Source organism: Emys orbicularis, chromosome 1, assembly GCF_028017835.1.
Source record: "Emys orbicularis isolate rEmyOrb1 chromosome 1, rEmyOrb1.hap1, whole genome shotgun sequence".
Lineage (NCBI taxonomy): Eukaryota > Metazoa > Chordata > Testudines > Emydidae > Emys > Emys orbicularis.
This window is the reverse complement of record NC_088683.1, coordinates 133,080,938-133,095,941: the sequence shown is the minus strand read 5'-3', so window position 1 is coordinate 133,095,941 and position 15,004 is coordinate 133,080,938. Positions and strand designations below refer to the sequence as shown.

Below are 15,004 nucleotides of genomic sequence, written 5' to 3'. Positions count from 1 at the left end.
TTTAACACAGGTCTAAATTTCTCTACTAATACAGACAATGCTTGTTTACAGTATACCTAAAGAAGCTTGGACATAGTGGGATTCTCTATGTTAAGTGCTGTTCGTAGTGGTGGTGGTATTACATTGTTAGCCTTTTATTTTAACTGCTGTTATGGAACATTATTATTGCCTAGATTTCTCTACCCTCTCCCTCCCCGCAGGCTAATAAAGATCTAAAAATGAGAGTAGCCCAAGTGTTGGTCCAGGGTCCTAGATAGACAAGGTGGGAGAGAGATTATCTTGTATTGGACCAGCTTCTGTGGTGAAAGAGACCAGCTTTCGAGCTTACATAGAGCTCTTCTTCATGTCTTGGAAATGTATTCGGAGTGTACTCATAGCCTCATACAAGGTGGAATAGATTGTTTAGCATAAGAAAGGTGGGGAGGAAACTGGGGGGAGGAGTTAGTGGGTTATAGCTTATTGTAATAAGCCATAAATCCAGTGTCTCTACTCAGTCCATGATTTTTTGTGTTTAACATTTACAAATTTAAGCTTCCAGGCTCATCTATTGAAGGGGTTGTGCAGTTTTTCCTCCTTTTTTCCCTATGATTGGAGAGGCTAACCCTAACCCTCTGTTTTTCCTCCTTTCCCCCATGAGTGGAGGGGTATTAAGTAGCCACTTTACCTTAAATAGTCCATTGAAATAGGTTGTATGCTGTGTTGTTGTAGCCATGTTGGTCCCAGGAATTAGAGACAAAAGGAAATATTGAAAGGTATGTTAACTACTTATGCTAAACAATCTGTTCCTCTTTGTATTTAGCTGTGACAATAAGCATGTTTCCCAGACATGAAGAAGGGCTTGTCTTTATTACCAGGGTAAGTTGACCTAAGTTACACTACTCCAGCTACGTGAATAACGTAGCTGGAATTGACATAGCTTAGGTCGACTTACCCCGGTGTCTTCACTGCACTGCATTAACAGGAAACACTCTCCGGTCAACTTACCTCAGGCTATGTCTACGCTACCGCGGTAAGTTGACCTCTGCTATGCAACTCCAGCTATGTCAATAATGTAGCTGGAATTGACGTAGCTTAGGTTGAGTTACCACGGGGTCTACACTCCAGAGGGTCGACGGGAGAAAAATCTCCTACCAACTTACCTTACTCTTCGCGTCGGGGGTACAATACAGGGGTTGACTGGAGAGCCATCTGCAGTCAATTTGGTGAGTCTTTACTAGACCTGCTAAATCGACCGCTGGTGGATTGATCTCAGAGCATCTATCCCTACTGTAGTGTAGACCTGCCCTTACTCTTCTCGGGGAGCTGGAGTACCACAGATGACTGGAGAGCGCTCTGCTGTTGATTTAGGAGGTCTTCACTAGATCTGCTAAATCGACACCCACTGCATCGATTGCAGCAGCATTGATCTCCTCAGTAGTGAAGACAAGCCCAAAGAGCTCTGTGTAAGTTTGACTCTCTCACCAACAGAAGTTGGTCCAATAAAAGATAAGTGACAGCTTAGGTGTTTTATTACTTCTTCAGTTCTTTGATTAGGGAGAAAGCCACCTCAGCCCTTTGGGTGCAATAATAGTGTAGCATTAGCTTGCCTATCTCCTGGATCTCTTTCATAGGTCACTCTAATTCAGAGGTGGGCCAACTTTTTGGCCCGAAGGCCACATCTGGGTATGGAAATTGTATGGTGGGCCATGAATGCTCATGAAATTGGGGGTTGAGGTGCGAGAGGGAGTGACAGCTATGGCTGGGGGGGGCGGGCTCTGGGGTGGGGCCAGAAATAATGAGTTCAGAGTGTGGGAGGGAGCTCTGGGTTGGGGTGTGGGTGGGGGAGGGCTCCAGCTGGCAGTGCAGGAGGTGGATCAGGGCTGGGGCAGGGGCACTGGATGGGGTCAGGGGTGCAGGCAGCACTTATCTCAAGCAGCTCCTCTTGGCCACTGTTGCCGGCCACTGGGAACTATACTTGGGGCAGAGGCAGCGTGCAGAGCTCCCTGGCTGCCCCTATGCATTGGAGCTGGAGGAGGGACATGCTGCTGCTTCTAGGAGCCGCCCGGAGCCACAGCACACGTGGAGCGGGGCAAGCCCCAGACCCTGCTCCCCCGCAGGATCTCGAGGGCTGGATTAAAATGCCCATAGTTTACCCTCCCCTGCTCTAATTGCAGTAGACTACACCCATCTTTAACTGGATCATTCTGTCCTACAGCCAAGAATTACACACATAACAATAGCCAGTAGGATGTCTGGGAAGAAACATTTTATTACAGTGAAGTTTTACATTAAAAGAATGCCCTTTGTACATTTTTCTAAGGGAGTTTAACAGTTAAATATGCTGTTTTCTTTCAGTATATGTTAATGGAAGATTAACAAAGACTTGGGTAATTGTGCCAGTGATGTGTTTATTAGCCACCCATTTTACTGGTGGCTGCATAAAGACTGATATTTGCTAAACTGAGACAGGCTTAAATGGACTTCAGCACTAGTCTATGACAAATTTATTATGTCAGTGACAGCTCTGTAAATGTTATGAATACTTAGTTGGGTATAGTAGGAGTTGCTTATATACACAGTTTATGAGAAGGCTTCAAGCTAGACACATTCAGTGCAACTTGGGAAGGCAAAAGTCAATGTTAGTACAATTTTTCCACTTATACTGGTCAGTGGGACAGAACAGTATGAAGGAAAGTTCATGTTACCATAGTAGGATTAGCAGCTGATGGAACCAGCCAAACCCCCCTCCACTGTCATGTTGTGTGAAGTGTCAAGGATATCTCTGCTCTCAATAGTAGAGGCTGCATATTCCATCACCCAGCTTTCATTAAAAGTGACTTTGTCTCTCAGGCAACATAACTTCCAGCCAATATTTGAGTTGAGAACACTAGTCCTACAGAGAGATAGAAGCTTTCTGAATATTTACGGCCCAGATTTTCTAGGGAGTTGGACACTAACAACTTCCATAAGAAGTAGGGTTGCCTAGCTCTACTAAGATGCTTTAGTGTTGTATACCAGTGCTAGTCCACAGGTATGTAGAACTAGAGACTTGAAGTCTGGCCTTTGCAGGGAAGTTACAACTTTTTTTAAAAAACAAAAACAACAATGGAAGGATGGGTGTGGGGGCTGTGCAGAGCTGAGAAATTTGCTGATGCCATATGCATCCATATCCCTCATTTGTAGTTTCTAGCAATTGGTTAGTTTGCCTCTGCCCTTCTTTAAATGAAAGTTCGGTCTTAAGTTTCAGTTATTCATAGGGTGCCAATTGAAGAGCTTAATGTATCAGATCAGAGGCCAGCTGCTATTAAGCCTTTTAGACTGCATACACTGTTAAGTACCATTCTCAATATGAAGCCTTTCCTTACCTACATCACATTCTCATGTAGGTAAAAAGAACCAAAGGTTGAGCTCAGCTTTAGAATTTATTTAGCTTCTAACCTATAAACAAGGATAATTAAGTACTAAATAACCCTAGCCCAGGCCAGTAAACGTGAAAGTTTTCAGTCTGTTACTCTAGCTCACACTAATACACTTGGTCATTTTCTCTCTCCTCCCACTAAGCCAGGCAGTCAGAGGACTATGAACTGCACTCTAGAGTCAGAATTCTCTACCCCTCTGTTTTTGGAAGCATGTGACCACAAACAAGTTAACTGTAGGATAGAAGTGCCATGAGCTTAATGACAAGATTACTTGCTGCCATAATTTGTGACTGCAGCCAAATAAAGATAGTGGTGCTGCGCTGTAGGAGTTGACCGAACACTATGTCTAGAACACCTGTGCCATTCAGCTTCAGTTACTGAACTTGAGTATCTAATCAATGTGACCTATTCAGAGTTCAGTAGAAAAGGGCAATTCTTTAATATCAGTACATTTGTAGCTGTTCAGTTGAAGCCAGGGTATGGACTCTTCTTTCCCTCAAGGCTCACAGGTTCACTCCCTCAGAGCTACCCTGAGATCTTGGTACACCCTGCTGGGTAGTCTGAGACTCATGTGTGGTCTCTGTGGATGCCTCTCCTGCTGCCCTGCTTAAAGAGAAAGAGCTTTTAATTCTGATGCGGGTTTCTTAAGCTATAGGCCAGTCACACGAATGATTTGGAAAGATTAAAACATCACTTATCACCAAGCTTGATAAAAACCTACCCATCTTTTTTCGATTGTTTGCTCTTCAGTTATTGCATCTAGGACTTAATCCTATACCGTTTAGTCCAAAAGTCAGGCAGGATTCATGGCATGCAAGACAAGGACTTTAAGACAGCAGTTCTAAGAATGAGTTTCTCCCCTTCCCTCCCCCCCCCCCCATTAGAAAAACAGTGACAGTGTCAAGGTTTTTAAGCTACTCCCTATGTAAGTTAGGGGAATGAACTCTTCGGGTAACTCTAAGCCTCACAGGGCCTAAGTTTGATCCTTGATTACTAGGTTTTCCCCCCTCTAATAAGTCAAGAGGCCATTCACAGACACTGAAACGGACAGGAGTCTACTCAAATTGTTATTCATTGCAGAGTGACAGTTGTCATTTGCATCTCTTGGAAGGCAGGAAGAACCAATGCCCAAGTAACCATCCTTAGCAAGTGCAGCATTTGGTCTATATTTCAGGTCAGTAAGTGATCTCCCCAGCCTCCCTTTAGAACCTTGTACCCAGTTCAAGAGACTGGAAGTTATTCCCATTTTCTCATAGCAAGACCACATTCAGAATGTAAGCAAGTGCAACTCCGTGACTTATTGTGCTGCACCCACTTAAGTCAGGTGAGCACTAAGGCCAAGGTTCTAGTTTGTTTTTAAATAATTAAAAAAAAAAAAAAAAGCAACAAAGAGCGATTTAGTGTGTAGGAGGGACAGGTCACTAGGTTTCTTGGTCTGTTGTCATGACCCTCCCTCTCAGGGGAAGATACTGCTTTTAGGTACAGATCAGAAGGTTGAGATACCTGTGCTCTTGATTTTAGTCTCCCTCACAACACTTGTTTATTACACTAGCTGAGAAGCTAGAATTCCCAGCTTGACACATTCATGAGGGGTCAGACCAATCATTTGATGGGTTAGACACTTGGTGGTGGTTAGTTCTGCTCTCAGACTGCAAAGTGTAATGGTAACTTACATGACAAAGAAGAATATGGAGGCAAGAAATCCAACAACTAGAAGGAACATAAGAGTGCTTAAGATTGAGGTGATGACAATCATTCCTCCACTCCTTCGCCCAGGCCAGGTATCAATTGTTGAAGCCTGTTTTACTAGGAAAGGTGGGATGAAGAAAAAAATATATATTACTGTACATATTTAGAGGTTCCAAGAGACCAGAAAGAGTGACTATAGACAGCATAAACTAGGGAAGTTAATGGCTCAAGCCTTCCCCACCACAGTATCTGGTGTTACTTTTGAAGTCTATGTACGGCTTGTCTTGGCATTTCAACATCCTTCATTTGAAATCTTGAAGTCCTTTACAGAATTAGTTTAAGCCTCAAAAATACCCCTGTAATAGAGAAATTTACCCACTTTAAATAGAGGCATAGAGAGGTTGTGAGTTACCTATCTAGTGACTGCAGCAGAGGCAGAAATAGAATCCAGACCTAAGCTCAAACCACTACACAACCCCTCCCCGCATCTTTGTCATGTTTGAGCTTTTTGTCCTGAGGGCATCAGGGGAGGAGTAGTATTCCAGAGTTACCTCCACCACTTAGCTTTAATGATGCATAACAGTTTTTGGGTCAGAGGGGACTGGAATTTGTTTCTTTAGCCAGCATCTTGGCAGGAAGTGACTAAATGTCCTAAAGCATATTTGTTTCTTCCCCAAGAGGGAGCAGTTGACCTTGGTTTTTGGTACTTACCCCTACTGGTTTTCATTGGATCAGACCAGAGAGTTTGGTCTTTCACAACACCTGCAACCACATCTACCAAGAGGTACTTAAACCTGGAAGCAGAGACAGGCAGGTTAATCATTCTAGCAGAGGCTTTGACAATCTGGCATATAAACCAATCCAATAGCTGCCAAAAAAAAGGAAGACTAGGTAATATCTTGTCTTAGAGATGCATATAAAAGGGGTGGCTAGCTAGTCCAGAGGTTTTAGAGGGGGGGAACAGAGGGAGTTAGTACAAAATCCTCTCTCACCTGTCACATTAGATTTTTCAGTTTGTTCTTGAGTGTGCTTGTTAACTGTGCCAGTTGTTGACAGCCTTCCAACAATAGTGTCTCCTAGTTAAATTCAGTATGCCCTATAGTAAATTTCTGGGATGGTGTCCAAAGACTGAGTGTTGCAGAGCTCCCCTGCTACAGGAAAGCATGGAAGAGACAGTCAAGTTACCAGCTGGTGGATTATACTTGAGCAGATGAATAAGAGCTCTGCAGGCACCGAGTCAGAGACATTCAATGGCTTCTACAAGAGCCAGTTAAGACACAAGGTTTAAGGATCTCACTGTAACTTTAAGATAGTCACTTAATTGAGTTTCAACCCAACAGACACACCACCACTGAAGGGCTTAAGCTGCATGGGTGGGGCAGTGAAAGTTATCTTTGCGTTTGGCTGTACTCAGAGCCAGGGCCGGCTCCAGGCACCAGCCCACCAAGCTTGTGCTTGGGGCGGCACCTGGAGGGGGGCGGCGTGGCTCGCCGCCCTCGCTCCGGCCGGTCGGGGAGAGCGGAGCCCTGCCTGGGCTCGCCGCCTTCCCCTGCCGCGCTGGGGCGGGGGGGGCGGGGGGGGGGGGGCGGGAGGCTTTTTTGCCTGGGGCGGCAAAAAAGCCAGAGCTGGCCCTGCTCAGAGCCACCCTTAATGGAGCATTGAGGGCTCTGTTCCTGCAGTTGAAAGGAACAGTTTCACTATGTTCAATTAGTGCAGTTTGCAAGTAAGTTTTATACCAGGTTAACCTTAGTGTCAAGTGCAAGGACACCCCTATCCAAAAGAGAATTGTGAACTATACCTGTAGGTTGTATCATCAGCAAGAGGTGGGTTACAGGCACCGGGGAAGTTTGGGTCATATAAACAAGTCACATCGTCTCCCACTCTGAAGAGGTATTGTTTCAAGACATCTGAAACTTTTTTCACATTTACAACATCAGCCAGCAGGGGGGGTGATGCACAATTGGGCACATTAAACAATGCAGCCCTGTAAGGTCCAAGTTGTCCTCCGTTGGTGTCTTGGAAAGTGGTGTTGAGAGGTTTGCTGCTGTTGTCAGTCACAGCTGAGTTTACAGTGCTTGCTGCAGGAGAGATTGGATACTTCAGTATAACATTTGTGACACGAGCCCTTCCCATCCACCCACCAACATTGAACCCTCAGCTTTGTCAAAAGGAAGTACCCAAACAAACCCACCATGTTCAATTTTAACTTTTAGGGGGCCAACAGACCCTTTCCTTTGCCCCATACCCCTACTACATCACTACCAGTGGGCACAGCAGAGGCCAGAAGAGATACAGACCCAAGACCAGCACTGATGGTGGGAGGGGAGCATTTTCTGTAGCACTGGTTCTGTCCTGCCAAGCCATGAATCAGTTTACTCTGAGGCCTTGTTTGCCTCCATCACAAGGCATGTAAGGAGCACCTGTGCTCTTCTCTCCCCTATGCCTGTAGCTGTCTGACAAGACAGCCTGGGGAAAGAAGGAGTGCCTCTATGGGTGCTCCCCTTCAGAGTGGAGTAAATTGTCAGGGTGTATTGCTCCCAAACATCCTGAAAAGGGACATCAGGGGAAAGCTGAGGGAGCTTGGAAGGCTGGTTAATTAAACCAGGTCCTCCCTCAAGTGACAAGCCAACAGTGGATCCTGTAGGCTTCCTTCCCAGTGGGTGTTTGGGTCTGTGTAGCTACCCCAGACCTCTCTGCTCCACTTCTGGGTGGGGGATGGGTGAATCCCTTGCTCTGAGAGGGCTCTAGGTATTCTCACTCACACACAAAGACAGGCTCCGTATGTCCTTCCTAGCATTAGATCAAAAGACTCTCAGGAGGCCCACAGAGGGACAGCTGTCAACACTACAGAGATCAGGAAGGGGCTTGTGGGGACCAACCCAGCAAGCTCTGCTGATGCCCACAAACACTCTTGTACTTGAGCCTCTGCCACTTTTAGTGGGTACAAATGCTCTCATTCCTGCCTCTGTAGGTGTCCCCCACCACAAGAACTGAGGAGCAGCCTCTCAGCACCTTCGGACAGCTCAGTATGTGAGGATGGAACAGAATCCCTCCCCACCCCAGGGCCAAGCTTCTCCTTACCAGTCAATCTTTGGGAAACCCCCCACCTCATCCTCTCCCCTCATAGTGCTGAGGCTCTGACACAGAATGCAACCGCTCCTCTTCTCAGGTCATGCAGCTGCTCTTTGTAACTAGCCCCACCCCACCCCCACCGGTGAATATACCAAGGAGCAGGGGCAGGACTTATCCCTGCAGGAAGGAGAGGCAGCTGAACCAAACCCTCCGCCACCCAAATAGTGTAAGGCAACAGTCTGGCCTTTATTCACCCCAGCCCTCTCCTGCCCACCAGGGAGAGAGTCAGTACTGAGAGTGCAGCCACACTAAGGCCCAGCTTTAAGTATTTGATATGTGGTAATGCATTTAAATTGGTCAATCCAGGCCTCCCACCCACCCCACAAGTCACCATGAAGTAGTAGTATGGTAGTTCATAGGCAAGTTTCATCTACCCCATAGTGTAATCCCAGAAAAAAAATTCATGTGTCAGACATTAGTAACAATGTGGGCACTGATCAAGTTAGCATAAAGCCTCACACCTAGTGGGGTTACCTTCTCAAACATTCAGTAGAGAATCTCTGCACATTATAAAGGCAGAGCGTGTTCCTTTGATAGCAGGGAATACGCCAAGTACTCCCAGGCTAGACAGGACTATACAATGTACACAAGGGTCTGAGGAAGTTAAATCCACATCAGTAATGCTTCCCCTCACCCTGTGGGGTATCTTAGCATGATGAAACATGCTGTTTTCTAAGGCAGACACAAACTTTAAAGAAATTGTCCTAGTTCAACAAGTAGTCAGGGAATGTTTCCTCATTTCAATGGCTGAATGCAATTCCTCCAAGCATAAGTTCTTCCTTTGTAGCTGTGCACGTGTTTTATTTATGGAGTGCATGCTATGGAATTTACTGTATGTAGAACAGATAGAGTAGTTTGAGAGGAGTTTCATAACAGATGGCTTTCAAGGTGGAATATTTTGAGACAAGCCAGATATCAGGAAAGTCTTTATAAAAACTTCTACAGACAGTGCACTTCCTGGAGCCATTATGTGAAACAGCTGTGTTTTAGTACTAAGGGCATGTCTTCACTAGCAACATCAAAGCACTGCCGCAGCATCACTTTAATGTGATGGTGTAGTTGCAGCATAGCACTGGGAGAGAGAGCAGCACTATTAAAAAAACAAACAAAAAAAAAAAAACACCACACCCCCCTCCACAAGGGACATAGCTACCAGCACTGGGAGCACAGCGCTGGTGCACTGTCTACACTGGCGCTTTACAGTGCTGTAACTTGCTGCGCTCAGGGGAGTAGTTTTTTCACACCCCTGAGCGAGAAAGTTGCAGCGCTGTAAAGTGCCAGTGTAGACAAGCCCCAAGACATCCCATAATACCAGCACATTCACGGGTACTCAGGACAGTTGAGTCTTTTGCAGGAGTTATCTTAAGTATTTAGTCAGAGTTGAGGTTCTTTAGTCATGGGAACTAGGGATGTGCCTGTCAGCTAATTGAATTTCCTGTGCTATTAGTTTGTTACTGCCAGACTTACACAAGGTCTCATTTCCTGTCTCTGATTTGATTTGAGGAGAGAAAGAATCTTGTAGCAACTATAGCCATGTCAGTAGCTACTAAGTTGTTACATGGCTTAGTTGAGCCTATTATTTGAAACCAACATACACTCTTTGAAGGCTCATCCTTCTTTGCCTAGACTCGAGCCTCCTGATATGGCTCTGCTGAAGTCCACTTAGAATCATAGAATATCAGGGTTGGAAGGGACCTCAGGAGGTCATCTAGTCCAACCCCCTGCTCAAAGCAGGGCCAATCCCCAGACAGATTTTTACCCCAGTTCCCTAAATGGCCCCCTCAAGGATTGAACTCACAACCCTGGGTTTAGGAGGCCAATGCTCAAACCACTGAGCTATCCCTCCCCCCTCAGCACTCAAGTGTTGCTAAATTGACCGCCCATACAGTTTGCATCCTTTAAACAGCAAAGCTAGAAGCAGCAGCAATCTAAGCTTCCTTTTTACTACCCTCACCAGGAAGTCGCCTCATCTTTTTCTTCATTAGAAAGTGTACTCATGTTTGAGCAGTCCAGTTAACTCACCTGATGCTAAATTGATCAGAATAGACAAGGACCAGTCATGTGCAACATTAGCACAGTTAGAGCACCCACGACTAGCTGACAACAATGAACATGCTTGGTTCTTGTCTATGCTGACCAGTCAGCCATAGTCAATATAATGTCAGCCAACTTCATTGTGATCATGCTGAAGTGCTAGGGCTAAAGTTTTTGTTAAGACCAGTCCTAGCAGAGAACAAGGAACAGACCGTCAACTGGTATAGATCAGCAGGGCTCCATTAAAGCTAGTAGAGATATACCACTTTACACCCTCTGTGGATCTGGCTTTTGTTCTAGATGTACTTTAGCCCTTGTTCTCTTTGCCCTGGCTTCCAATTACAAGTGGACACTTGTCACACACACTGCCAGCAGAAGTGGAGGCCATCAAGTTTTAAAGAATTACATTATGTAGCTTCAAAGAGGGCAGGGGAGAGAAAGGAAACCAAGCCAGATACTTACCAGAGTCAGCCATTGCATACAAGTAGACCACATAGGAGCTACCTGGAGACAGTGAATCATCAAACACACAGAAAGGTTTCTCTAGAGCAATTGTAGTAAGGGTAGGATTGTTTGTAGCAAGTTTGGGGTTTGCAATCTGAGGCCTCAAATTCTGAGCTAGAAGAGACAGGGAATAGAAAAGTGTAATATTTAATCAGTTGCCCCCTCAGATATAACCACAATGTTTAAATAATAAGACAATTTCAAATGAAAGGTGGGTTTGGACCCTGTACTGGGAATATTTCTGAGCCATGCTCCATCCCTCTCACACCCCACCCTCTTTTCTGGAAAGAGAACAAAGCCACAAGCAATACAGTCACTTCTTGCAACCTCTGGATACAGTTAGTGCTAGCAAGGAACTCAGGGGCAAATCTATTATATCCTCAAGTGGACTAGAGAGCAATTTCAGCAAGTCCTGAGTAGAGGGACAGAGGAGGGTGCGTTCATTCCCTAGGTCTCCTGAATTAGAGGAAAAAAAGAAAAGAAGAAAAAAAAAAGCTGTTTGAGAATAGAGCAATGCTGAAAATATGGTCTTTAAAAAAAAAAAAAAAAAAGGAGAGAGAGCACAAGCGCACGCAAGTAGGGATTAGTACTAGACTCCCACACCTCACCCCATCTCCAAGTCTTTCAGGGCAGTATAAGCAACAACCCCTGCAAAAAGCTTTATGCTCAAGACTGAGTCTGGTGACACTTCTCAGCCCCACCCCCCCAGTTTCTCTACTACTTCAAACACTGGACCAACTCAGAACAAAGACAAGACTCAGTTTGCTTAGGACTGCTTTATCGCTTGAAGCAAAGCCATTTAAATACAGATTTGCAATCCCTAATCATCCCCGCTCTGCCCCCAAAACTCAGTGGGTAGGGGGAAGACATCTAAAGCCTTTAAATTAAGACAGGGGAAATAAAAACAGTTCATTGTTTGTGATCACAGACCAGAAAGTGAGGAGAACTTGAATCTCAGTGGGAGAAATCACAGGCAGACAGATACCACTTACCCACACACAGCTGCCCCAGCCAGCAAAGAGCTAGCACAACCCAATAGCCCTGCATGCTCAGGCACTGTAGAGAATCCCCCACAAAAACTATGCTAGAGGATAGCTGTTGACCAAAATCACTGCAACAGCTCGTTGCTTTGTATCCTCCGTGCTTGAACTGAACACACCTGAATCTCCTCACCTGCCAGTAAGTAACCTGCAGTGTTGTGCCCTAACTAACCCGACAGCCTCTCCCTCCAGCCAATCAGCAGCTGGCTTTGAAATCCCTCTCTCAGCCTATTTGCATTCCTTCTCCCCCCCCCCCAGCACACACAAGTGTATCCAGGCTGCAGGTGAAGCAGGGGATAGAGGCCCTGTCCCTGCCCAACACCATCTCTTAAGGCGTGGAGAGAGGCACAGTCCATCTCCCACAGGTGCAGCTACAATGTGTTTCCATCATCCCTTTAAATGGCTTTGGTCCTGCCCCACTGTTTCCCTTTCACACCTGCTGGGAAAGGGGGCTGAGATCAGTTGTATGAGGGTGTGGGTTAGAGGTAAGCCTAAGAAGAAGTCCAAATGGGGGGGACTGACTATTTGAATCCTGATTCTGATCTAATATTTGAAATGGTCCTGTCTGAAGCCAAATTCTGAATTTATCCAGCCATGAATTTAGGGGTCAAAACTGAGCTCTGAATTTTGCTTCTTGGGGTTATCTTGTATAAAAAACACAATGGATCGGATTCCTGTTATACTAATGTGAATCAGAGGTAAATTCACTGAAGTCAATGGAATTGCACCAATGGCAAACCAGCGTGAGAGAATTGGACTTGTTTTATTGAATTATTGAAGTGGGAAGATCCTGGGCCTTCCTCATTATGTACTGCTGTCATTGATGATATATGGGGTTCCAGCTCTGACCATGGAGCTGATAATCCCATATTTTAAAATAAACAAAACAAGGCAAAAGAACCATCCCAGTTCCCTAAAAAAATTTACAGCATAAGTGGGCCAAATTATTCTTGAAGCAATTGCAGTTAGTACAGATTTATACCACTATCATTATGATCCAACTTTATCTCCCTAATTGTACTTTTTTAGGATAAACCACTTGCCCCTGAAAACTCTGTGAAATTGTAATCAAACGGTTATAACGTAGCTTCCTCCTCCTATGTGTCTCATTCTGTATCACATTTTATACATCAGTTTAAATGTATTAGGTTTGAATCTCCTCTCACACCACTGTTACAAGGGTACAGTATAACTCCACTGACTACAGGGAGTTATTCCTAATTTACATTGGTGTCTGTGTGATCAGACTCAGTCCCAGTGTTTCTTACAACACAGTAATGTATTCTGTGCCAAATTCTATGTTGGAACAGCTCCATTGAAGTCAATAGCGATAAACCAGAAAAGAATTCATCCCTCTGACTTCTATTTTCTGTGATGCTATTTGATAACATTTGCACTGGGAGGTTTGTTTGCACAACCTTTTTACTGACCTGCTAAAGAGCATTTTTGTCCATTAATGCATAACATAAGGCAATACATATGATGCATAGGGAAGAAGGCCAAAAATGAAAAAAAATCTGAATATTCAGCAGAAACAGAGTTTACTGAACCTCAGGTTCCCTTCATCCTTTAGTCAAGCCAGTGCTTTCTTAAACAACTAGCCCTGTTAGAGCTGATCTCAAATTCCTCACTCAGGTAAAACTCCCAGTGTGAGTTTTGATAAGCTCAGGAGTGTGGAGTCAGACACATTATTTGCACAATCTCCAAACAATTAAGTGAGGAAATCGAGGAAAACAGAGATGAAAAATCTTCTATTTCATCTCATGCAATCCATTATCACTGCATGATTATTCCCCACCATACTTTTTCCTGCATTTTAACAAAAAATCAGATAAGAATAAAAGTAAAACAAAAATCAACAAATTAAGGCCCAGAAAAAGTCTTCCTATTAATTTCAGTTTTAAAATAATAATTTGCTTTGATTTGTAATGATCAAACAGATGAATCCTCCAGTGGGAGTTCTGCCTGAGTGAGGATTGTGGTATCTGTTCCTCAGGCCCTGATCCTGCAAAGACTTATACAGGTATTTAATTTTACTACCATGAGCAGTTCCATTGATTTCAATGGGACTGCTCATAGTAGTAAAGTTAAGCACCTGTGTAAGTGTTTTCAGGATTGGGGCCTTATTCATTATTTTTCATAAGGAGAAATACAGAGAGATTTATTTATTCAGATTTATTCAGGTTTAATTTAGTATGAAGTCATCTAATCTTTCAGTGTAGCTGAACAGCCAGTCACAATGAGAACATTATTGTGCATATTGTATTATTTCAAAATTATTTCATGTTTAAATGTATCCGAAACAGAGGTAGAAAAATAGTACAATGAGCAGTCTCAGCTACATCATAATTTTGAAACTTCTTATCTATCTGTGCCAATAGAGGAGCCCTAAGTTAGGGCTAGATTTCATCCTCATTTACACTGACATAAGTCCATAATAAGATCATGGAAGGCAGTTAGTATGGATTTATATTGATGTAACTGAGAACAGAATTTGACCCATATTTATTTTGACTAGGGCTGTCGATTAATCACAGTTAACTCACACGATTTACTCAAAAATATTAATTGCGATTCATTGCAGTTTTAATCACTCTGTTAAACAATAGAATACCAATTGAAATTTATTAACTATTTTGGATGTTTTTCTATATTTTCATATAGTATTCTGTGTTGTAATTGAAATAAAATTGTATATTGTTTATTACAAATATTTGCACTGTAAAAATGATAAACAAAAGAAATAGTATTTTTCAATTCACCTCATGCAAGTACTGTAGTGCAATCTCTTTGTCGTGAAAGTGCAACTTACAAATGTACATTTTTTTTTGTTACATAACTTCACTCAAAAACAAAACAGTGTCAAACTTCAGAGCCTACAAGTCCACTCAGTCCTACTTCTTGTTCAGCCAATCGCTAAGACAAACAAGTTTGTTTTCATTTACAGGAGATAATGCTGCTCACTTCTTATTTACAATGTCACCTGAAAGTGAGAACAGGCATTTGCATGGCACTTTTGCAAGGTATTTACGTGCCAGATATGCTAAACATTCGTAGGCCCCTTCATGCTTCGACCACCTTTCCAGAGGACATGCTTCCATGCTGATGATGCGCGTTAAAAAAATAATGCGTTAATTAAATTTGTGACTGAACTCCTTGGGGGAGAATTGTACGTCCCGCGTTCTATTTTACCTGCATTCTGCCACA

At 43.8% G+C, this 15,004-nt stretch overlaps 1 protein-coding gene across 1 annotated transcript; it reads right to left on the bottom strand.

The window, feature by feature from the left end:
• Positions 1-3,901: 3,901 nt before the first annotated feature.
• On the bottom strand, positions 3,902-11,804 carry UPK3A (uroplakin 3A). Its single transcript, XM_065410562.1, has 6 exons — positions 11,750-11,804; positions 10,716-10,871; positions 6,886-7,165; positions 5,799-5,881; positions 5,072-5,204; positions 3,902-4,001 (listed from the first exon to the last, which is right to left on the bottom strand). Exons 1-6 carry the CDS (start codon positions 11,802-11,804, stop codon positions 3,902-3,904), a joined length of 807 nt encoding a protein of 268 aa, XP_065266634.1.
• Between the last annotated feature and the right edge of the window lie 3,200 nt (positions 11,805-15,004).